General features: G+C 42.6%; 1 protein-coding gene across 2 annotated transcripts in view; it reads right to left on the bottom strand.

Moving 5' to 3' along the window:
• Window positions 1-244: 244 nt before the first annotated feature.
• CRB2 (crumbs cell polarity complex component 2) overlaps window positions 245-24,651 on the bottom strand; it is a 175,894-nt gene continuing 151,487 nt past the window's right edge. Inside the window, exons 9-13 of one of the 2 annotated variants that reach the window (XM_075324116.1) lie at window positions 23,476-23,641; window positions 21,861-22,716; window positions 21,367-21,483; window positions 19,680-19,800; window positions 245-4,132 (exon numbers count right to left, since the gene is read on the bottom strand). In XM_075324116.1, the coding sequence (XP_075180231.1) occupies window positions 3,908-4,132; window positions 19,680-19,800; window positions 21,367-21,483; window positions 21,861-22,716; window positions 23,476-23,641 (1,485 nt within the window). In that variant the 3' untranslated portion in view covers window positions 245-3,907. Of the gene's footprint in view, window positions 4,133-10,755; window positions 13,069-19,679; window positions 19,801-21,366; window positions 21,484-21,860; window positions 22,717-23,475; window positions 23,642-24,651 lie in introns of those variants that run through there. The other variant, XM_075324114.1, reaches the window with a different exon arrangement.

Below are 24,651 nucleotides of genomic sequence, written 5' to 3'. Positions count from 1 at the left end.
AATTTCAACCAGTAAATAAAAAGATACATTTTACAAGGCACTTAGGTTACACCTGCAGTGCATGATAGAAATCAAATTGCACCTCTGCCAGTGTCCGTAAATATCTAGACCAAGAAAGGATAAGCACCAGATTTGGGATGAGCTTGTCTTGAAGCTACTTATATTGGGGAGGGGAGGTGGGGAGGGGAGGAGTGGTGTGGGGAGGGGAGAGGTGGGGTGGGGAGGGGTGTTGTGGGGAGGGGTAAGGAGAGGTGGGGAGGGGAGAGGTGGGGTGGGGAGAGGTGTGGAGGGGTGGGGGGAGGTGGTGTGGGGTGGGGAGGGGAGGGGAGGGGTGGGGAGGGCTGGGGTGGGGTGGGGAGGGCTGGGGTGGGGAGAGGTGGGGTGGGGAGAGGAGAGGAGGGGTGGGGTGGGGAGAGGAGGGGTGGGGAGAGGTGGGGTAGGGAGGGGTGGAGGGGAAGGGAAAAGGATCATATTGTTAGAACTAAGGCAGGATTCACACATAGCATATGAACCAATGCATAGACTGGCCATGGGTTCCCAGTCCCAAACTTGGCAACCTCACATACTGTATGTCTACAAGGATCTGGAGTTTGGGTCTAGAGGTCCATGGCCGGTCTGAGAATCACAGATTGGGATATCTGGATGTGTGAATTAGTCAGTATCCAACAGTATAGGTATAGACCAACCCTAGTCCACCATTGCAGAAAATGCTTTTAGACACCAAATATAAAATTGAAAACTAGTTAGTAATCTTGAGTAAATACGGTTTTGTCTCCATAGTTGCAGACTACAAACAAATCTCTGTGTAGTCAGAATACCACAGTCAGTCATATATGTTGTAACCTACTAAAGATACAGGTGAAAAGTATAACTGTAAGATCAGATCACACACATGGATGTGTGAATCCAGCCCAAGAACAAACCCTATGTCTCTACACAAACCAGATGTGGCTCTCCCAACCCTTATAGGCATGTATAAGACTGTCAAGTTCTGGTCAGGCAACCTGTGGCCCGAGAAACATGTTTGCCATGTGCACAAACCAGTGGGAGATTTTTAGGAAAGACTAAGCACAGTCAATAAAATATTATTCTAGCCCACCTTATTGGAAACATTGGATCCTTGCATGAAGACATACTGTATATTGGTCATTATGTTTTGCACTAAATAAATATTAAAAGAAGTTGTCCTATAACATCCACTTTTTTCACAGACAAGTTATAACAATAAGTTAGGTAGGGATTACCTCCTCCATAATTAAAAACAAGGGGCCATCAAGTCCTTTATTTTGGCCAGAGTGCAGAATCCTCCTATTCTTGGTGAAAGAGACATTGTATACCTATCAGACTCTATGGCCAATAAGAGAAACTTCTGGCCTCTAATTTTCGGCAACAAAGGCAATACCACAGGTTGGACCTCTCATAACGATCTGGTTTACGTAGGACTGATTCAAAGGTCTGGGGTTTTTTTACTGAAAAAATAAAAATGATTTTCATAATTGTTTTCTCAAGCATTTTCTATCAAAGCTGACCAATATTTTTTCACGGACGTAAAGACTTCCATTGGAAAGTTTCACTTGAATAAAAATTGGACATGTCTCTGCATTTTGGAGAGCACCACTTGTTCACGGACATGTGCACAGACTATATATAATAGGTACGACTTCTGTCCATGAAAATGAGAACTCTTGCCCAAGAAGGTGACGCTTGAATGAGGCTCATATGGCAACAGAAGTAAAAATTGGTAATTGTACATGATGATTATATATAGCTAGCACGTGCAGAATACTTTTATACCTCAAGACCTTCCCATACACGACATTATGGTAGCAATCAGAGCCTCAAAGCCTCCTTACTGTTAATTGTCATAGTGAAGACAAGGATTATCCTATGACTGTTTAGATAAAGTCATAGCAGTAAGTGTTGGCACCTTTGAAATTGTTCCAGAAAATGAAGTATTTTTCTTACAAAATTATTGCAATTAGAGGTTTTGTTATACACATGTATTCCCTTTGTGTGTATTGGAACAACACAAAAAAAAGCAGAAACAAAAAGGGCAAATTGGACATAACTTCATACAAAACCCCCAAAGTGGGTCGGACAAAATTGTTGCCACCTTTCCAAAATTGTAGGTAAATAACTTTGTTTCAAGCATGTGATGCTCGTTCGAACTCAACTGTGGCAAGTAACAGGTGTGGGCAATATAAAAATCACACCTGAAACCAGATAAAAGGGGGAGAAGTTGACTCAGTCTTTGCATTGTGTGTCTGTGTGTGCCACACTAAGCATGGAGAACAGAAAGAGAAGAGAAGTGTCTGAGGACTGGAGAACCAAAATTGCTGAAAAATATAAGATCTAGAGATATTGATGTACCCTGGTCCCGGTGCAGAACATAACCAAGAGGTTTACAACCCATGACACTGTAGTTAATCTCCCTGGACGTGGATTGCAGAAAAAAATTGATTAAAGGTTCCAACTTAAGATAGTCATTATGGTGGATGAAGCCCCAATCAGGTTTCAAAGAAATTCAAGCTGTTCTGCAGGCTTAGGGTGCATTAGTGTCAGCTCAAATTATCAGTCGATATATGATTGAAATTAAACACTATGGCAGGAGACCTAGGAGAATCCCACTGCTGACACAGACACATAAAATAGCTAGACTGCAGTTTGCCAAAATGTATGTAAGCCAAAATCCTTCTGGTAAAGCGTCTTGTAGACAGAGGAGACCAAGATAGAGCTTTTTGGTAAAGCACATCATTCTATTTACTAAAAATGGAATGATGCCTACAAAGAAAAGATCACAGGAGCTACAATCACATTTGGTGGAGGTTCAAAGATGTTTTCGGGTTGTTTTGCTGCCTCTGGCACTGGGGGCATTGACTGTGTGCAAGGCGTCATGAAATCTGAAGATTACCAAAGCATTTAGGTCGCAATGTTGTGCCTAATGTCAGAAAGCTGGGTATGCATCTTCCTTTGTCTTCCAACCGGACAATGACCCCAAACAAAATTCACGAAGCCCCCAGAAATGGATGGAAACAAACCAATGGAGGGTTCAGAAGTGACAGCAATGAGTCTGGAGCTAAATGCCATTAAACACCTGTGGAGAGATCTTAAAATTGCTTTTAGGAGAAGACACCTTCAAATATGAGATACCTGGAGCAGTTTATAAAGAAGAGTCCAAAATTCCACTAGAGGGGAGTAAGCAGCTCGATGATGGTTTTAGGAAGCAATTGATTGCTATTGCTATTTATTCCATAGGATGTGCAACCCAATAATAAGTTGAGGGTGCCAACAATTTTGTAAAGCCTATTTTTGGAGTTTTGTGGGAAATTATGTCCAATTTACTTTATTTCTGTTTTTTTGTGTTCCAATACAGACAAGGAAATAAATGTCTACAACAAAGTGAGCAATTGCAAGAATTTTTTGGAAGAAATACTTCAATTTTCTGGAACAATTTCAAAGATGCAAACACTTTCGGCCATGACTGTACAATGTGGCTTATATGGATAAAGCCCTGTTCGGTTTTAGCAAATATTTTACTTTTTTTCCTACATTTATAGGCTGATTTGACAGCATGGGTTTGGAAGATGACTTCTAAGCTTGTGACTCCCAGTTGTTACATTGATTCCTTTTTCTTCTTGCATGTGTTTAGATTATTTTTTTAAGGATTGTGTCATAGTCCATGAAATGTCATTTGGAACACACTGTTTCCTAACCGAGCTTCTAGTTGGAAATTTCACGACCACAAGATCAGTCTCTTGCATGGTACAGTTAGATATTCGCATGGACTCCGCATTAGGGGAGGGCTCCTCCACGGCAAGAAGGTTCAGAATGAAGATGTTTCTGTGCAATGAAGGAATATATTAAATGCTTTTTGTTGGTTCTTTTAAAAAAAAGTTTGTTTCGCTCCTCAGATCAGTCTTTCTGTGGGTGGCAGCTTGAGGACATTCCACATTTCTACTCGAGCGCCGTCCTTTTCTTGCCGACTTGGACTGTACGTCCCTTGTGTGGCTCTCTTTTTCTTCATGGCTACCATAACAATCGCGATGACAATTAGTAGTATGAAGAGCATTCCTGTTCCTATAGCCGACCCAAGCAGAGTGGAGACCTCGACTTTTCGGATCAAACGTGGCTTCTGCATAGAACATAGATGGGTGAATACAACTACCGAAACCAGCAAGCACATGGACAGTCTCATGGTTGAAGAGAAGCTCACAGTACACAAAAGGTAGGACCGCTACAATGGTATCTCACCCTCTGGTGGACCCATCATGACGACGTGCTACATGGATAGTCCTATGATTTTGTGTCATGCTTCTTACCTGATGCATGGAAATTGAACAATACTTGTTGGTAGGTACCCATGCACATCTTATTCCCGCTATAGACTGCGGTCTCAATAGGGGACATCATTTCTTAGGCTTATCGGGAACCAAACTAACGTCATCTAAGTACAGTCCCTGCAATGCTGATGATGTACATACTATTATTCTATAAGTCTATACCTATATTTTATAAAAATCCATTGGAAAATGTTCATACAAATGAACCGAAAGTGAATTAAGAGCTCTACGGCCTCTCTCCTTCCATCCCTGACCTCCTATCAGTGACTGATTGCTCTTTTCGGTCTTCTGTTCCATGGTCTAATATTTTGGGTAAGTGCAGTCATTCTCAGGGAAGGCATGGAGGTCCTTATGATGTTTGAGATCCAGACTATGAATCTGTGCATGCACAGCTCCGGAAATGATGGCATTTGAGCAAGATCTCAGGCAGGGGAGCAGATCATAGAGAACAATGATCTGTTGGTCACCGATAAGAAGGTAGTGCCATCCAGGGCAAATGCTGGACAGCAACTACACTGGAGGCTCAATTACATGAAAATTTGCCACTATTCTATAAAATGGAGGTACAAACTTCTAAAACAAAAAGGTATGGACATTAGTGATGGGCGCACTGTTCGGTTCTCGGGTGCTTGGTAAGCGGAATGAGCATTTTGTTGCTCGGTAGTCATTTACCAAGTATAATGTAAGTCAACGGAGAACTCAAGCATTTTTCCGGAAGATTTTTCCGAAACAATATACTAGTTACACTTACCAAGCACTGAACATTTTTCTCATCACTAATGAACATCATCAGCATTACAGGGACTTTATATAAATGATATTGGTTTAGATTCTAAACACTTGCCGACATGTTCCCTTTAAGCTTTGCTGAAGGCTTACAAGCCACATCTGAAGCCCGTGGCCATGGACCAGACCACTGCGCACCCCTATGTGCGGCATCCTGGATTATTAGATTGCCGTAACGTCATTGTGTTGTGGTAGCCTACTAATCCGAAACGTCTGTGGTCCACTTTTCCTACTTTCCATGGACTCCTGATGTGACCGCTGGGCCTGGGTCATCCACACATTTTTGCTCGACTCTAATTGCAGTAAGACTGCTTTCACACCAGTTTTTTGGCATCAGGCACGATCCGGCGAAAAAACTGATGCGATGGATCCGGCGGAAAAACTGATCAGTTGTATCTGTTTTTTTCATCAGTTCCTTCAGTTTTTTGACGGATCCGTTGTGATACTGAGCATTCTCAGTTCAAAAAACCGGATCCGGCGGCCGTATCCTTTTTTTTGCCGCATTACGCCGGATCAGACGTTCATAGGCTTCCATTATAAAACACGCCGTATGACGCCGGATGCGGCACAATACGGTTTTTCGCCGGAGACAAAAAACGTTTCCCTGAGCGTTCCATCCGGCCGCCGGACAAGCAATCTGTGGATGGCACGCAAGACCATCCGGCACTAATAGAAGGTCTATGGGGGAAAAAACGGATCCAGCGGCAACAGACGCCGGATCCGTTTTTTTTCAGGTTTTTGACGGATTGTGCCTGATGGCAAAAAACTGATGTGTGAAAGCAGCCTTAGAAACCTTTATTGCATACTTCTAGGTGGTACACAGGTATTGTAAAATTATGACCCAATATTACTCTTCTACAAAGACAAACAGGTCAAACTATAATATTAAATGTCATATTAGATAAACGATATTGAAGTTGCAGATTAACAGAAATTCCTTTTTTTATATATAAGTATAGTTTTATTTTTTCTTTATAGAGTTCATTCATTTGCTGTTGCATTTGGCAGTTTATTTACACGGTACATGACAGGTGGGCATTGCCCTTGTCTTACAATACAAAATATATATACAAATCCGTTATTATACAGTATATACATAGGCATTTACAGAGATTAAAACCAGTGTACATACCGCTATATACATTAATATACTGAACATAAAATATAAATACAACACATTTATTGTTCCATTTTTTCATGAGCTGAATTTAAAGAAATAAGATATTTCCTCTGTACACAAGGCTTTTTTCTCTCAAATATTCACAAATGTATCTAAATCAGTGTTAGTGAGAACTTCTCCTTTGTCGAGAATCTATCCACCTCACAGGTGTGACATATCAGGATGCTGAGTAGACAGCATGATTATTACACAGGTGTGCCTTAGGCTGGCCAGCATGATTATTACGCAGGTGTGCCTTAGGCTGGCCAGCATGATTATTACACAGGTGTGCCTTAGGCTGGTCAGCATGATTATTACACCGGTGTGCCTTAGGCTGACCAGCATGATTATTACACAGGTATGCCTTAGGCTGGCCACAATATAAGGCCAATCTAAAAATGCACAGTTTTACAGTATTAGGAAGTACGGGTGGGTCAGAAAACCAGTCCGTATCTGGAGTGATTAACATTTTCCAGTCTGCCATCTGCTCTGTACAGTGAAGACCCCCATATTCAGCCATGAAGAGAACTCCTCTGAACCTGCTAGACACCATTGCTATTGAATATGAGCATTTGCCAACTCAAGTCAGTAACTATGATGAATTGCAGTCAGGTGGAGACCCCCGATGAGGACAATGAGCTTCTCTGATATTGTTTCTGACAGTTTGGGCAGAAATGATTTGGCTATGCAAACAGATTGTTGTCCTGGTGGCCAGTCTCAGAGCATCGTGGAGGTGAAGATGCTGGATGTGGAGTTCCTGGGTTTATGGTAGAGAAATAGCTCTGGTGGACATTCCTGCGGTCAGTATGCCAATTACACGCTGCCTCAAAACTTGTGACATCTGTGGCATTGGGCTGTGTGATAAAACTGCACACATTTTAGAGTGGCCTTTATTGTGGCCAGCCTAAGGCACACCTGTGCAATAATCATGCTGTCTAATCAGCATATTGGAATGCCACACCTGTGAGGTGGATGGATTATCTCAGCCAAGGAGAAGTGCTCATTAACACAGATTAGATGAATTTGTGAATATTTCAGAAAAAGTTCTTGTGTCCATAGAAAAGTCTTAGATCATTGAGTTCAGCTCATGAAAAATAGGAGAAAAAACAAATGTTGTGTTTCTATTTTTTAGTGTACATCCATTTCCTATACTGAAGCCTCATGAACATGGCCATTTTCCATATTGATCCGTATTGCACTTTTTTCGTACCTCAATCAATCGTACCTCAATAAATACTTTTATAGCCAATATCCATAAAGTGTGACTTTCGTTAGCCAAAATTTTGTATTCTGGAGGCCTGACAACCAATCTGCTTTGGTGTAGGAACTTATGGCGGTGTAATATTGACCCATTATCCATGCAATACAGATCCTGGCTGTCACTGTGTTCATGAGGCCTATCTATCATTGGAAAGGTCATTGGCAAGGTAATGGGCAGCCAACGTGGACCTACAGCAAATAGGGCACAGCATGACATTGCTTTTGTATGAGATGACCCAGGAACAAAGTATTAAAATGACCCTCCGGGGACTACGTTTTATAAGTGATCAGATATATGGACTTTTTATATCTCCTCTGCCTTGTGCCATTTTAGGGTCCTCAAAAATTGACTTTTCAGTAGGCTCTGATCGATGGCAGAGGGTTCTCACCAGATGTAGGGAGGCCAGGCAATAAAATTTGATATGTGATCTGAGTTTATGGACTGAGGGGTCACTCTGGTTATACTGCCATTTTTTTTTTTTCCCTACCATGAATTAGTTCAGCTAGTTACCACCAATGACCACATAGCTGTGCTCTATATTTGTCGGAAGTTCGTGTGCCAAAAAATGGCGCTGCTGATAAACTTGTAATCCGCAAAAGCTGTAGGACAAATTTGCTCAAAAAAAAACAACATTTTTTTTTGTTACATAAAACAGCATAAAATAAAATCCAGTGTAGTACAACATTATAACAATTTTCTAACAATCAGCCAGAAATAGAAGTGGTTGGAGGTGCAGCCAGACTAGTCTAATCTCCGGATCTGATCTCAGTCAGCTATGTGAGGCCACTGCAGTTATTACGAGGGCATCAAACTACCTTTGGGATCCTCAGGTTTAGAAACATTGTTATCTCTCACTTCTTCAATAAAGGCCAGGAGTTGTGGCTGCATCCGGGCCTCGGAGGGCAGCACGTGTTACGTCATGAAATGCCCCACACCCTTAAGACGCGCAGTCATCTCCAAGGCCTGGATACGAAAGGAGAAGTGGCCTGCAGTGCTGGAAAGAGGAGGATTGGATGGTGGGCAAAACGCAGCAGGGGCAGACAGAGGGGTGAGTGATGTGGTATTAGTAGAATTTTTGGTTTTTTTCCTTTTAACCATGTCGGCCCTGTACATGGTCCAACTTGCATACAAATTCAACTTATAAATATACGTACAGAACCAGCGTTTCTGAGAAACTCTCAGTCTGTGATAATATCCAGAGAGTAGACTAGTCTGGCTGCACCTCCGACCAGCTCTACAGGTGCTTGACAGGTTTATCCCATAGTGAGAAAGTTCATCGGGAGTGGCGCTGGGAAGAGCCAGCCAGGGGCAGCTCCTGACTAGTCTCATCTCTGGCCATGATCCCGTTGCACAGAAACATATACCCAAATGTAATTCTGCAGAACAGCTCTGATTCATGTTGCACATTGTCTGGGCAGCATGAATCAGGTGACAAGTTCCCTTTAAATGGTAATCTTTAAAATATAACTTTATATCCTGTAGTCAACATCAAATGCATATACCCATCTTGTTAGGGAAACACACATCCACTGAGTATGTGTAATATACTGTGTAGTGTATATATAAAATATATATATATATATATATATATATATATACACACATGCATACTCACATATATACATATATACAGTACAGACCAAAAGTTTGGACATCTCTAGAACAACTGTTAAGAGGAGACTTTGTGCAGCAGGCCTTCATGGTAAAATAGCTGCTAGGAAACCCCTGCTAAGGACAGGCAACAAGCAGAAGAGACTTGTTTGGGCTAAAGATCACAAGGAATGGACATTAGACCAGTGGAAATCTGTGCTTTGGTCTGATGAGTCCAAATTTGAGATCTTTGGATCCAACCACGTGTCTTTGTAGAAAAGGTGAACGGATGGACTCTACATGGCTGGTTCCCACCGTGAAGCATGGAGGAGGAGGTGTGATGGTGTGGGGGGGCTTTGCTTTGGGGATTTATTAAAAATTTAAGGCATACAGAACCAGCATGGCTAGCACAGCATCTTGCAGCGGTGTGCTATTCCATCCGGTTTGCATTTAGTTGGACCATCATTTATTTTTCAACAGGACAATGACCCCAAACACATCTCCAGGCTCTGTAAGGGCTATTTGACTAAGAGGGAGAGTGATGGGATGCTACACCAGATGACCTGGCCTCCACAGTCACCAGACCTGAACCCAATCGAGATGGTTTGGGGTGAGCTGGACCGCAGAGTGAAGGCGAAAGGGCCAACAAGTGCTAAGCATCTCTGGGAACTCCTTCAAGACTGTTGGAAAACCATTTCCGGTGACTACCTCTTGAAGCTCATCAAGAGAATGCCAAGAGTGTGCAAAGCAGTAATCAAAGCAAAAGGTGGCTACTTTGAAGAACCTAGAATATAAGACATATTTTCAGTTGCTTCACACTTTAAGTATTTCATTCCACATGTTTTAATTCATAGTTTTGATGCCTTCAATGTGAATCTACAATTTTTAGAGTCATGAAAATAAACAAAACTCTTTGAATGAGGAGGAGTGTCCAAACTTTTGGTCTGTACTGTATATACACATACAGTACATCTATATCACAAAAGGTAAGGGATATTTGACTTTCGAGTGAAATTTGAGGATGATCCTAAAATACACTCTGACTAAGGCCAGTCTCACACTTGCGAGTGACTCGCGTGTATCTCTTGCGAGTATCGCATTGCATCACCCGTCACGGACTCACACTCTCCAGACAGGAGCATCTCACCTGCATATGGATGCATGCAACTGACCCGCTCCTTTGAGGACAGTGTGCGGCCGTGCCGGGTGATGCAACGCGAGACTCGTGCGAGGTACTGACACCGGCCTAATGATGAGCGAGTTTCGAATTACTCGGATTCATGGTACTCATAACGAGAACTGTCTAATGCTCGAGTATGCATTCTGAATAGCGTGTGCAATGCAAGTCAATGGGAAATACTTGCACGAATAGTACGGCATTTGGGTTACTCGTTACATTGCGAGTATTCCCAATGACTTGCATTGCACACGCTATTTGGAATGAATACACAAGCAAGTCATTGGGGAATACTCGCAATGTAACGAGTAACCCAAATGCCGTACTATTCGTGCAAGTATTTCCCATTGACTTGCATTGCACACGCTATTCAGAATGCATACGCGAGTATTAGACAATACTTGTTATGAGTATCACGAATCCGAGTATTTCGAAACTCGCTCATCATTAACTTTGAACTTTTCAGGTGAACTTAATGTGACCTTCTCTAATCTTTTGGATGTACCCGTCTAACTGTTCAGCATTTCTGAACTTTTTGCACAACTTGCTGTTCTCTAACAAGGAGCTTAATGGCAAAATTCACAACAGGTGTTTGATCTATGTATTGCCCAATATATTTCGGAGTTCAGTTAGTATTGGTATTATACAGTCCTCCTCATCGTGCTGTTTACATTTTAATATCATGCGACCAAGAGGACACCTAACAGATGATCAGCGGTGCCATGCCATCGCAAGGCTTGAAGCAGGATGTTCTCAAACAGAAGTGGCCACTGAGTTCAGAGTGTCACCAACAGGTTGTACAGAGATACAGAGAGACTGGAAGAGTCACAGAATGGCAGAGAAGTGGGCATCCTCCGGCCACATCCCACACTGATAATCGCTTCATTGGGAAAAATGCCCTTGGGAAGCGGATGGTGAATGCCACAGAAATGCAGGCACATTACAGGGAGGTGAGAGGTTCCCCCAAGTGTCACATCAGACCTTTCAAAACTGTTTACATCAGCGTGGTTTGTGTGCTAGATGACCTGCAAGGTACCAGATCACACCACCAGGCACAGGCATCATCTACGCTGGATGATGGATCAGTGGCCTCAATGCTATTCACTGATGAAAGTCAATTCACACTGAGCAGAAATGATGACTGCCAAAGAAGTTTGAGACATCAAGGAGAGCTCTATGCATCAGCCACTGTTGTCTCCAGACGAGCGTTTGGTGGTGGTGGTGTTAGTATGGTCAGGTGTGTCTAGTCAGTACAGAACTGTCCTACACTGTGAATGGGACAGTGACAAGCCTCTATCATTAATCCAGTCTTTGTGCCTCATCATGAACAACGCCAACCTAATTTCATCTTCATGGGCGACAATGCTCCAGCTCATTGAGGTCACATCATTAGGGAATGGCTGCTGGAGACTGGGGAACTTGCACTTTCTCCAGACCAGAATCCCATAGAAAACCTATGGGATCGGCTGAGTCGCAGTGTAGAGGCTGTAACTCTGTATCCCAGAACCTCAATTGACCTCAGGGCTGCCCTTCAAGAACAGTGGGATGCCGGCCTCCACAGACAATAACTCCACTTGTGACCAGCAGGAGGCGTAGTCATGTGGCCTTGAGCATCAATTACAGCTGATAAGTTATTGAGACATTGCCATTTTGGGGGGTATACCCACAACTGTTTGCTTTTGTTTCAATACCTTGTTTGAGTTGATGAAATCTCTATTGCATTCTTCTACTTAATGCCTGACTTCCATGAGAAAATGCCACTATATCGTAAACCTTTTACATTTTACAGAAATTTCTCGCGAAAGCCAAATATCCCTAACTTTTGGTGAGTAGTGGATATAATTATACCGGTGTCTGGCATATATTCTCTAATGAAATCTTACATAACTATAGGGCCTACAACTTTTAAAATTTTTTAGAAGTAATTAAACTTTTGGATAAACCATCACTTTTGTGGGGAAATAGTGTTGCAGTGGCCAAACGTTGTGGCCGATTGGACTATGACTGATGACTTTGGCCACTTGTTGTACCAGTGTATGGACAGTGCTACAAATAAGGCCACAGATTTGGTGCTGTACATTGTTTAGTTATACTAAAACTGAGCAGTCATGAGGCACAGAGCAGTTCTAATGTTCTCTCCATCCACTTTCCAAGTAATAGAAAAATATCATTATAAAACACAGGCACATTAGACCATCGCCCTCTCGATAGTTCAAGTAAACCAGATGTCTCGCCTGGTCATGGCTCTGGATTATCCATGCAGAGATCATAGTCAAACAAAGGTTTATCATGCCTCCTATGTACTTTAAGGCATCTACCTGTACGTTAGGCAGAATTGTTCCTCTGTGGTATCTCCAAAAGTCTTATGTTCCTCGTCTTGATGGCCAGTAGAGTAGACTAGCCTCCAAAATAGAAAAAGGAGCCAAATGTATCTCAAGGGCTATGACCGCCCTTATGACGTATAATTCACTGTACAAAGTAGTTTTTACCCTCTGCAGCACGTTAGTCGTCCCCCGGAACGTTTAGTTCATATCAGTCGCTCTTCAGGGGGCACTTTTAGGACACTATCCATTTCTAGCCGGGCGCCGGCTACCTCCTGTTGGCTTGGACTGTATGTGCCTTCCGACTGTCTCCTCTTCCTTGCGGTCAGCACCATGAAAATGCCCACAATAACAAACAGAAGCAAAACCCCACATGATACAGGGACTGCAACTCCAAGTAGAGGGAAGGGGAAGGCCCAGGCGGCATTGCTTTTCTGCAAGAAATGAACAGCATATTATATTACAGAGACCCTACCTTAGAGATTTAGATGTATGGGCGGTAAATGGACAAAAAAAAATTATGATATTGAAAGATGCAATAGTTTGGACCTATTTTGGCCTTGTGTTCTCAAAGGAATCTGCTGAAAGGGTTAAAATTTCATGGAAAAAGCTAATGTACTAAAAGGGAATCTGTCAGCAGGTTTTTGCCATATAAGCTGAGAGCAGTATAATGTAGGGAAGGAGAGCCTGATTTCAGGGATGTGTCAATTTCTCAGCAACTTGCTGTAGTTTCACTACAATCAATGCTTTATTAGCAGTAAATCATCACTGCAGGATTAAGCATCCTGTGCAATACAGTCAGGCAGATTTGTGTAACCCCGCCCCCACCACTAACTGGCAGCTTAATGACAATGTACACAAGAAGTTGCCAATCAGTGGTGGGGTCATTCTGACCACAGAATAAACAGGGATTCTTGCAAAACTGCACCAAGCAGCTCAGTAAGTGACACATCGCTGGATTCGGGGTCTCTGCCCCTATATTATGCTGCTTTCAGATTAGATTAAAAATTAAAAATCTGCTGACAGATTCCCAGAGCCCATACATATTAGAGGAGAATCATCCCTCAAGATGGTGGTTTAGCAGTCTAGTTAAGTGCAGCATGAATCTAGATGTTTAAAATGCATTTTTTTTTCTTTATATGCATATTTTTTATTTTTTTTTGGGGGGGGGGGGCTTTTATTACTTTGTTCATAAGTACAATTCTAAAGAGAACCTTATGGGATACACTCCAGAAAAAAATAGCCATATGTGAAGCATGTTCTATTTTGCTAAAAGCAATTTATTTTTCTTATACGATACAAAACCACATAAAATGCTGTACGGGGTAGACTTTTCAATACTTTACTATACATTTTAAGTAACTTTTGGCAGTAGCATTTTTTTTAATGTCTCTGAAAAATGTAGGTAACGCACTGCATGTAATGGGCCTTAGAAAGAAACCATCATCAAGTTGGACCTGTTAAACAACTACCAGGGTGCTATGGGGCTGAGATACATTTGGAGATATTGCTCTGGTTTTTTTTTACTAGGATGGAGAAATCGCAACGTACTCCCTAATCATTCGGGTAGTTATTCAGCGCAGAGTATTTATGGTCTCCTCACTGTTTGCAGGCCATTCTGCCTACATTACAATTCCAGAGACTGGAGGAATCCTCTTTCCCATAAGGGAGATGCATCCGATTGGATTAAATTTTTTTTCTGTACCAGGACGACCTCAAACATACAGCCAGTGTCATTAAAGGGGTTGTCCACTACTAGGACAACCCTTACTAATTCCTAGTTTCCCCCAGGCAAAATAAAAAAAGCCTATACTCGCCTCCCATTGTGACGTCACGCGAGCCCAGTGTCCAATCAGCGCCAACGTCTGTCTCCCCGCCTTCGGACAATTAAACAATCAACAGGAAGTGAGCAGCAACCAGAGCACTCACTTCCTGTAGACAGTTTGTTTGGTCTGAAGGTGGGGAGAAGGAAGCCAGCACTGATTGTACGCGGTTTGCATGATGTCATTACGTTACATGAACCATGGCACCGCTATGGGAGAAGAGTATAGCATTTTTTTTTATTTTACCTGGGGGAAACTGAGTCAGAAGGGGTTGTCCTAGTAGTGGATAACCCATTTAAGAACGATCATCAGGGTAAAAAAAGAACAAGGAGTCCTGGAAGTGATAATCTGGCCCCCACACAGCCCTGGAGGTGGTGATCCGGCCCCGCAGAGATCTGTAAGTGATGATCCGGCCCCCGCAGAGCCCTGCAGGTGATGATCCAGCCCCCACAAAGCCTTGGAGGTGATGATCCGGCCCCCCACAGAGCCCTGTAGGTAATGATCCGGCCCCCGCAGAGCCCTGGAGGCGATAATCCGGCCCCCCACAGAGCCCTGTAGGTAATGATCTGGCCCCCGCAGAGCCCTGGAGGTAATGATCCGGCCCCCCGCAGAGCCCTGGAGGTGATGATCCAGCCCCCGCAGAGCCCTGATCTCACATCATCCAGTCTGTCTGGAATTACACGAGGAGACAGAAGGATTTGCGCAAGTGTCATATACAGGAGATCCTGTCTAGACAGTTCTTCAGCACCCAGATTACTATGGAGCGCAGCACAATTTCTCCATCCTAGGAAATATCTACACATTAGTGTTAATGAGCCCAGTGGTTGCTGGCAGTGGTATAACCCTCTTATTACCAGAGCTATTTTGACGAGTTGTATTGTTTAGTCAAAACATTTTGAGATTTATATAAAACTTATTGATTCACTTTTTGAAGTCAAGAATAAAAAAAAATCTTCTAGATTTTTGTAGCTCAATATGTGACAAATAACAGCCTACTTTTATTTTGTAGGTTGGTTCGGCTGTACAGATACGAAATATGCATAGTTTTTACTACTTTTTAAATGAGGGGCAATGACAGAAAAATAAATACATAAAAAGGAAGGTAAATCCCAAAATCTTACAAAATCCATGATAATCGGAGACTACACCGTGTGCAGAATTATTAGGCAAAGGAGTATTTTGATCACATGATACTTTTTATACATGTTGTCCTACTCCAAGCTGTATAGGCTGAGAGCCAACTACCAATTAAGTAAATCAGGTGATGTGCATCTCTGTAATGAGGAGCGGTGTAATGACATCAACACCTTATATAAGGTGTGCTTAATTATTAGGCAACTTCCATTCCTTTGGCAAAATGGGTCAGAAGAGAGATTTGACGGGCTCTAAAAAGTCCAAAATTGTGAGATGTCTTGCAGAGGAATGCAGCAGTCTTGAAATTGCTAAACTTTTGAAGCATGATCACCGAATTATCAAGAGTTTCATGGCAAATAGCCAACAGGGTCGCAAGAAGCGTATTGAGCAAAAAAAGGCGCAAAATAACTGCCCATGAATTGAGGAAAATCAAGCGTGAAGCTGCCATTTGCCACCAGTTTGGCCATATTTCAGAGCTACAAAAACTTGTGAACGAGGGGGGGTATTTTTCATGTTTTTTTGGAGTAAGAATTACTGCACCACAATTGTGAAAAAAGTATACAGTTTTTATTATTACAAAAAATACAAAATACTGGAAATCACATGTGATTGCAGTTAGTGATTAGACATACATAGTTAAAATCCAATTAAATGAGACAGAGAAAAGAAGGTCACAGGGAGGAAGACAGCCTACCCCTTAATTTCTGTGCAGGGAACAGAATAGTTAGATTAATTCCAGATGGCCATATAAATAAGCAGATAAACATAGGTATATCCCCTAAGATAGTAGACTAATGGAGTGCTTATACATGAAAACAAACCAACAGGATAAGGTCCAAATCAGGGCCTGAACACAATAGTATGTAACACCACCAGCGAGTACATAGCATAATCTCAAAAAAAAATAAATTCATACAATGGTGGAGATTGGCACCTGAAGGACCTACCTGTGGTATGTATAGCACCCAAGGAGGGGAGTCTGTCAGCCTCACATGTGGACCCGGTCCCGACACGTGTTTTGCAGGTGCTTCAACGGGAGACAGTCTCCCGTTGAAGCACCTGCGAAACACGTGTCGGGACCGGGTCCACATGTGAGGCTGACAGTCTCCCCTCCTTGGGTGCTATACATACCACAGGTAGGTCCTTCAGGTGCCAATCTCCACCATTGTATGAATTTTTTTTTTTTTTGAGATTATGCTATGTACTCGCTGGTGGTGTTACATACTATTGTGTTCAGGCCCTGATTTGGACCTTATCCTGTTGGTTTGTTTTCATGTATAAGCACTCCATTAGTCTACTATCTTAGGGGATATACCTATGTTTCTCTGCTTATTTATATGGCCATCTGGAATTAATCTAACTATTCTGTTCCCTGCACAGAAATTAAGGGGTAGGCTGTCTTCCTCCCTGTGACCTTCTTTTCTCTGTCTCATTTAATTGGATTTTAACTATGTATGTCTAATCACTAACTGCAATCACATGTGATTTCCAGTATTTTGTATTTTTTGTAATAATAAAAACTGTATACTTTTTTCACAATTGTGGTGCAATAATTCTTACTCCAAAAAAACATGAAAAATACCCCCCCTCGTTCACAAGTTTTTGTATGTATTCTATGGGGTTCATGTACACTACCATCATTATGAGGTTCGCTGTACTTGGTCTTTATTTTTCTCATATTTCAGAGCTGCAACATTACTGGAGTATCAAAAAGCACAAGATGTGCCATACTCAGGGACATGGCCAAGGTAAGGAAGGCTGAAAACCACCACCTTTGAACAAGAAACATAAGATAAAACGTCAAGACTGGGCCAAGAAATATCTTAAGACTGATTTTTCAAAGGTTTTATGGACTGATGAAATGAGAGTGACTCTTGATGGGCCAGATAGATGGATCAGTAAAGGGCAGAGAGCTCCACTCCGACTCAGATGCCAGCAAGGTGGAGGTGGGGTACTGGTATGGGCTGGTATCATCAAAGATGAACTTGTGGGACCTTTTCGGGTTGAGGATGGAGTGAAGCTCAACTCCCAGACCTACTGCCAGTTTCTGGAAGACAACCTCTTCAAGCATTAGTACAGGAAGAAGTCGGCATCGTTCATGAAAAACATGATTTTCATGCAGGACAATGCTCCATCACATGCATTTAACTACTTCACAGCGTGGCTGGCCAGAAAAGGTCTAAAAGATGAAAAAATAATGACATGGCCCCCTTGTTCACCTGATCTGAACCACATAGAGAACCTGTGGTCCCTCATAAAATGTGAGATCTACAGGGAGGGAAAACAGTACACCTCTCGGTGCAGTGTCTGGAGGCTGTGGTGGCTGCTGCACGCAATGTTGATCGTAAACAGATGAAGAAACTGACAGACTATGGATGGTCGGCTGTTGAGTGTCATCATAAAGAAAGGGGGCTATATTGGTCAGTAATTTTTGGGGGGTTTGTTTTTGCATGTCAGAAATGTTTATTTCTAAATTTTGTGCAGTTAAATTGGTTTACCTGGTGAAAATAAACAAGTGAGATGGGAATATTGGTCACTAATTTTTGGGGGGTTTGTTTTTGCATGTCAGAAATGTTTATTTCTAAATTTTGTGCAGTTAAATTGGTTTACCTGGTGAAAATAAACAAGTGAGATGGGAATATATTTGGTTTTTATTAAGTTGCCTAATAATTCTGCACAGTAATAGTTACCTGCACAAACAGATATCCTCCTAAGATAGCCAAATCTAAAAAAAAACCTGCTCCAACTTCCAAAAATATTAAGCTTTGATATTTATGAGTCTTTTAGGTTGATTGAGAACATAGTTGTTGATCAATAATAAAAAAAATATCCTCTAAAATACAACTTGCCTAATAATTCTGCACACAGTGTATTCGTTACATGCACCAGAACATTTCAGCAGCACATACATAAACATGCAGGTTATACACAAAATCTGGATAGTAAACAAGAGATCAGGGCCTTAAAGGGGTTATCCAAAACGTTAAAATTGATGAACCATTAGAGTGAGGGTCTGACATTCAAGTAAATAGGACTGCGCTGGAAAAACCAAGAATGTCTGCCTGGTAGATAGTGAAGCGAATGTGGAGGTCATAAAAGGGAACCTGTCACCAGATTTGGCGACTATACATTCTAATATGCTGCAAATAAGAGCCCAGGCCGCTGTGTAAAACGTAAAAATCACTTTAGAATACTCACCTAGCGTGCAGTGTGGTGCAGACCAGTTGGATGGGTGTATCCGTTCTCCAGCTCCAGCGCCTCCTCTTCCGGCCATCTTTGTCCTCCTTCTTCTGAAGCCTGGGTGTATGTCGCGTCCTATGTCATCCACACTAGCCGACATTGAGATCCCGCACAGGCGCACTACAATACTTTGATCTGCCGCTACCGGAGAATGGAGACACCCATCTGACCAGTCTGCATCGCACCGCCTGTTAGGCGGGTATTATAAAGGGAGTTTTACGTTCTACACAGCGGCCTGGGCTCTTATATACAGCATGTTAGAATACTGTATATAAGAGCCCACTGGTGGTGGCCGCAGCTTATAAATCACCAAATCTGGTGACAGGTTCCCTTTATGACCTCCTTTATAAATCCATGACCCTATCTTGAATCAGTAAGGATACATAGAGAAAACCACCACCAATCTAATACGAATAGCCTCTCTCTAAGTGTTATAAATTCCTGGGTAACCCCTTTAATTACATCAAGAAGTAAAAAGTGGAATCAGAAGAAACATGCAAGATTACATCCCGAGGCGGCAATTATCATCTTAGTAACAGATGAGCGGAGATTTCCTGGCAGAAGATCTAGGTACAGAGCGAGTGATTAGCAATTCTGTGTGTTAATGAAGGGTCCCCAATTTCAGGTGACATAGATTGACATACAAACAGATGGTTAACAGACACATAAAACATGCAGATCCCTGACAAAAGCAACAGCACTGAAGGAACTCTGGTGGGCATGTGATCCCGGCAGCGGGCCTCTCACATCTGGAGTGAGGTTACAAACATTGCTTTAGGAAAGCTTAGTATTGTGATTTTTTTTTTGACACGTGACAAGTCCATATGTGCAGAGTAAGGGCTACCTACCTCACAGCGGACCCCACTGAAGCTGGCGTTACAGATACACTTGTAGTTGTTGACCGAATCCTGGCAGGCCCCGCCATTGAGACACGGATTGGGCTCACAGTCATTGATATTGACCTCGCATCTACAGAACCAAAAAGATCACAGAGGAGAAGATTCAGCATTATACAATATACAGAAAGATGGATCTTGTGCATTCTCGGCAATACTGTCCTGTACAGAAGGAAGATGAGGGGTCCTCTACATCCTCCAGACACCCAACACTGATGTTTCTGAGAATGAGATGGCCCACGGATGACTGGCTTTGGACGTTTTATTAAATACATCAGTTTGGTAAATTTCCCTCTCCGACAACCCATAAATGTCTGGACCTACATCTATGTGTATAACAGTGTCACCGAGACTATTGATCAGCTATCTTTATAAACTCTTATTGAAGTGTATAGAGAATGACTCCTTGCTCATGTGTGACCATCCCTTTCTTCCTGGTAGTGCAAAATGTGGCCCTGTTCTTGGTATACTTTAAGGCCCAAGTGATAAAACCCACATCTTACAGTATCAGTCATTTATAGCTAATTCTATAGATATACCATAAAGATCTGAGATGTAATAACCCTTTATCTGCTTTAATAAATCGGGGCTGCAGTAAATTTTTACCAAAAATGTGAGGGGGGTGTATATAAAACAATGATGATTCCTTCTACGATAACTTTCAAAGAATACTCCTATTCTCATATACTCGCTCTCTTCTAGATCCATTACAGTCTTGCTTCTGCCCTATCTATTTGACAGAAACTGCCCTCAAAGTGATCAATGACCTTTTGACAGCAAAACGTAATGATGACTACTCTCTGCTTATTCTTCTTGACCTCTCTGCAGCTTTTGACACTGTTGACCACCATCTCCTTCTCGCCATGCTCCACTCAATTGGCATACAGGACACCGCTCTCTCCTGGTTCTCTTCTTCTCTCTCTGACTGCTCTCCCAGTGGAATAATTTGCTGGCTCCATTACTCCCCTCAGTGTTGGGGTCCCTCAGGGTTCAGTCCTTGGTCCTTGTCTCTCGATAAATGGCTCCAATTGGACAGACCATCCAGAAATGTGGCTTCCAGTACCATCTTTGTGCTGATGACACACAATTATAAACTTCATCCCCTCACTGTCCCCAATTTCCAACATAATGTCCACTCTCTCTCTGAAAATCAACCTTTCCAAAACTGAACTACTTCTGCTCCTGCTGTCCACTTATCTCCATTTCTGGGTATGCCACCATGATTGGCGCAGGCTCGCTGTCTCAGTGTTATGCTCGACACCAATCTTTCGTTCACCTCCTATATACAATCTCTCGCCTGCTCTTGTTTCCTGCACCTGAAGAACATCTCTCTATTAATTGGCCTCCCTCTCACTAGCCTTTCCGCTCCACAATTCTCTCACGGAGATCTTGACTGATTTCTTTTGACTTTCCCATGATTCTACACAAAGAAGCCGTGTGTTTCAGGTGTGTATTAAAATACATCCACAGGTATGTCTCTAATTAACTCAGATGTTGCCAATAAACCTATCAGAAGCTTCCAAAAACATGACATTGTATGGGCTGTCCAATATTGCTTAAAGGCATCGTACACAGTGTATGTAAACATAAAAACCCTACTACTCTTGTCTGGTATGATGTTCAATTCCATAATTCTTACCGTTTTCCTTTAAAACCTGTCCTGCAAGTACAGTTGGCACCCCAGATTCCACTGTTGCATCTACCACCGTTCATACATGTAACATTTATTCTGCATTTTTCGGGAGGAAACGGCCATCTGTCAGAAAAGAAAAATTGGACAGGAAACAATTATACTAATTTTTATACTAATCATCGTGTTCCGATCTAGAATCAATCTACATACGACCATCTGCTAGGGTCTCCATAGTCTTCACTAGTCTATTAGTGCTTTGGTGGTAACAGGAATGATCAGTAGGGTCTTATTTCGAAGTCATGGAGAAAAGTACTGCCCGTGTGAACCAATAAAGCAGTAGGAGACCTAAAACTATCCTTAATGGAGTTATTCTATACATCAGGACATGGATAAGATGGTCTTTGAAAAGGTCTATAAAGATGCCAAAGCCACCCTTCAGATTGAAACTTTTGGGGTTTTTTTCATTACTTCTTCATATTAGATACTGTAGTGACACTTACTGGCAATAAGCTCCAGCATAATTGACCGGGCATTGGCACGTGTAGCTATTCACGCCATCTAAGCAGGACCCTCCATGCAGACACTGATGCTGCTGACAGTCGTCTACGTTAATTTCGCAGTTTTTGCCAGTATATCCTGAAGAACAGTTGCACAGATAGTCGTTCTCCAAGTCATAGCACAAGCCATGGGCACAAGGGTTGGGCTTACAATCGTCAATATTGAGCTCACAATGGACACCCTCCCAACCTGGTGCACACGTACAGCTGAAGGAGTTGAACAGATCTTGACACTGTCCGCCATGCTGACAAGGGGCATCATCACACACGTCTTCTCCTTGGCATCCAAGTTCCAGTGATCTGTTTTCAGTCATAATGAAGTGTTGAAGAAATAATTGATCAGCAAATGAAAGATATAGATCTCCGATGGAAATTTGGCCAAGGCATCCCGTGTAATTCTTCGCTAGTTTAACCGCAGTGTTTTCTGATAGAAAACTCAAGCTGCCACCATTGCGCTGTAGCGCCATACTGTGCCCATCTAAACTTATTGTCAACTGAGGAGCCACATCTGCAGCCGCTTTCATCGTTATCTCAACTCTGTGCCATAAAGCATCAGAAATCGTGGTCTTTGAGTCAAAACTGATTCCTTCCACACTGTTCCCACTGTCTAAAGTGATCAGCAATCGACCTGTCTGAATGATGATAGATATATGGTCCAGAGCTTTGGAAGCTTCCAGCAGAACAGCATCCATGTCTCTGGTCCGGAAGTCCAATGAAATAGAGGCAACTTGACGTTCTAATGACACATTCGGTGCAAAGATCACAGAGCTTTCTTCCTTAAAAGTGGCGTTGACCAGACCTGCAAATAGGACAGATGTAACATCATCTTAGTCTGGAACAATCTACCAATTATTAATTATAAATGTACTATTAATTCAAAAGAATAATGCAGCATTTGTCCAAGTGAAACTTGTAAAATTTTTCTTTTTGGTCTGACATTCCCTAAAATTTACAAAACAATAAAAAGATCAAAAATAACATAACTTTCCGCTTTCCGATCCTCTGCCACTCTTATACCTCCTCCTTCAGCATTGAGATCTTGAAACGACTAAGTAATCACTAGTAGAGATGAGTGAACCTTTCAAAGTTTGGTTCGCCGATCTTTACCGAGCCTCCTGGTGTTGGGCGAACATACCAAGCCCATTGATTCAAAGGGAGGCCAAACTTATGTGTTGTAAAATTGTGTCATTAAGCCCTAGATTAATAATGGGAGGCATCAAGGAGACCCCCCCCCCATTGCTAATCTGTAAAAGTAAATAAACAAACCCTGAAAAAAGCCGAACCCGGACAAACCGGCCAAGGCTTGTACCGAATCTAATCACTAGTCAATCACAGGCTGAAGAAAGCAATTTTTGAGACATCAATTCAATTCTTGAGCAGAAGTACAGAAGATTTGAAGAAGCGTCTGTAATTGTACGACTCCCTTATAGTCCTACACCTTGTCACATTTTGATTTTTTTTTTTTTATTTACTGTGTATGTTTAGAAATAAAAGATTGAAAAATTTAGACTTTTTCAGATGAGTAAATAAAAATAGGGATAAAACGAGCAATCCTTACATGTATATCCTCCAGGAAAGTCCTTGCAGGTGGACTCTGGTGGACAGGGCTTCTGCTCACACCACACCGGCTCTTCACATGTTGGTCCAGTGAAGTTTGCAGAACACTTGCAGGTGAAGTCATTCCAGGTAATGGCGCAAGCGCCATTATTCTTACATGGGCTGGACTAGATAAGTGAAATGAAAATCTATTAATTTGTCATTAAAAAAAAACAACAAAACTTTAGGGGTAAATGTAATACAGCCACAAACATTGTGAATAATCTCTCGCATACACAGTGTAGCTGTACCTCCTCTGAAAGTTTCTGACTACATACAGCCTACAGTCAGAGAAATGGGAAGGACGAGATGCTGGACAGTCAGGAGGAGGACACTGCCCACTGTTTTGTGCTGTAGTGCAGCTTGAAAACTCCCACTCCAATTGTTTTGGATAGGCTTAATGATCAGGCAGAGCGCTAATGAAGTTCTCTATCCAATTTTAGAGAGAACATGCAGCTGTTCAAGGCCCAACATGACTACTCTCCATCTTCCTGTCATTTTTTGATTAGATTAGGGAGGATACAATAATTTGAACAATAGACTATGGGGTCACCGAAAAGAGGGTGATGTGATCGGAAGCCGTCTGTGTGGAGGAACATGGGAGGAAAGACCATGAGGAGCAGTGTGTGTGGAGGGGCATGGGAGGAAAGGCCATGAGGAGCAGCGTGTGTGGAGGGGCATGGGAGGAAAGGCCATGAGGAGCAGCGTGTGTGGAGGGGCATGGGAGGAAAGGCCATGAGGAGCAGTCTGTGTGGAGGGGCATGGGAGGAAAGGCCATGAGGAGCAGTGTGTGTGGAGGAACATGGGAGGAAAGACCATGAGGAGCAGTGTGTGTGGAGGGGCATGGGAGGAAAGGCCATGAGGAGCAGCGTGTGTGGAGGGGCATGGGAGGAAAGACCATGAGGAGCAGTCTGTGTGGAGGGGCATGGGAGGAAAGACCATGAGGAGCAGTCTGTGTGGAGGGGCAAGGGAGGAAAGGCCATGAGGAGCAGTCTGTGTGGAGGGGCATGGGAGGAAAGACCATGAGGAGCAGTCTGTGTGGAGGGGCATGGGAGGAAAGACCATGAGGAGCAGTCTGTGTGGAGGGGCATGGGAGGAAAGACCATGAGAAGCAGTCTGTGTGGAGGGGCATGGGAGG

This window comes from Anomaloglossus baeobatrachus, chromosome 9 (assembly GCF_048569485.1).
Source record: "Anomaloglossus baeobatrachus isolate aAnoBae1 chromosome 9, aAnoBae1.hap1, whole genome shotgun sequence".
NCBI classification, from domain to species: domain Eukaryota; kingdom Metazoa; phylum Chordata; class Amphibia; order Anura; family Aromobatidae; genus Anomaloglossus; species Anomaloglossus baeobatrachus.
This window is presented reverse-complemented; position numbering and strand designations above follow the sequence as displayed.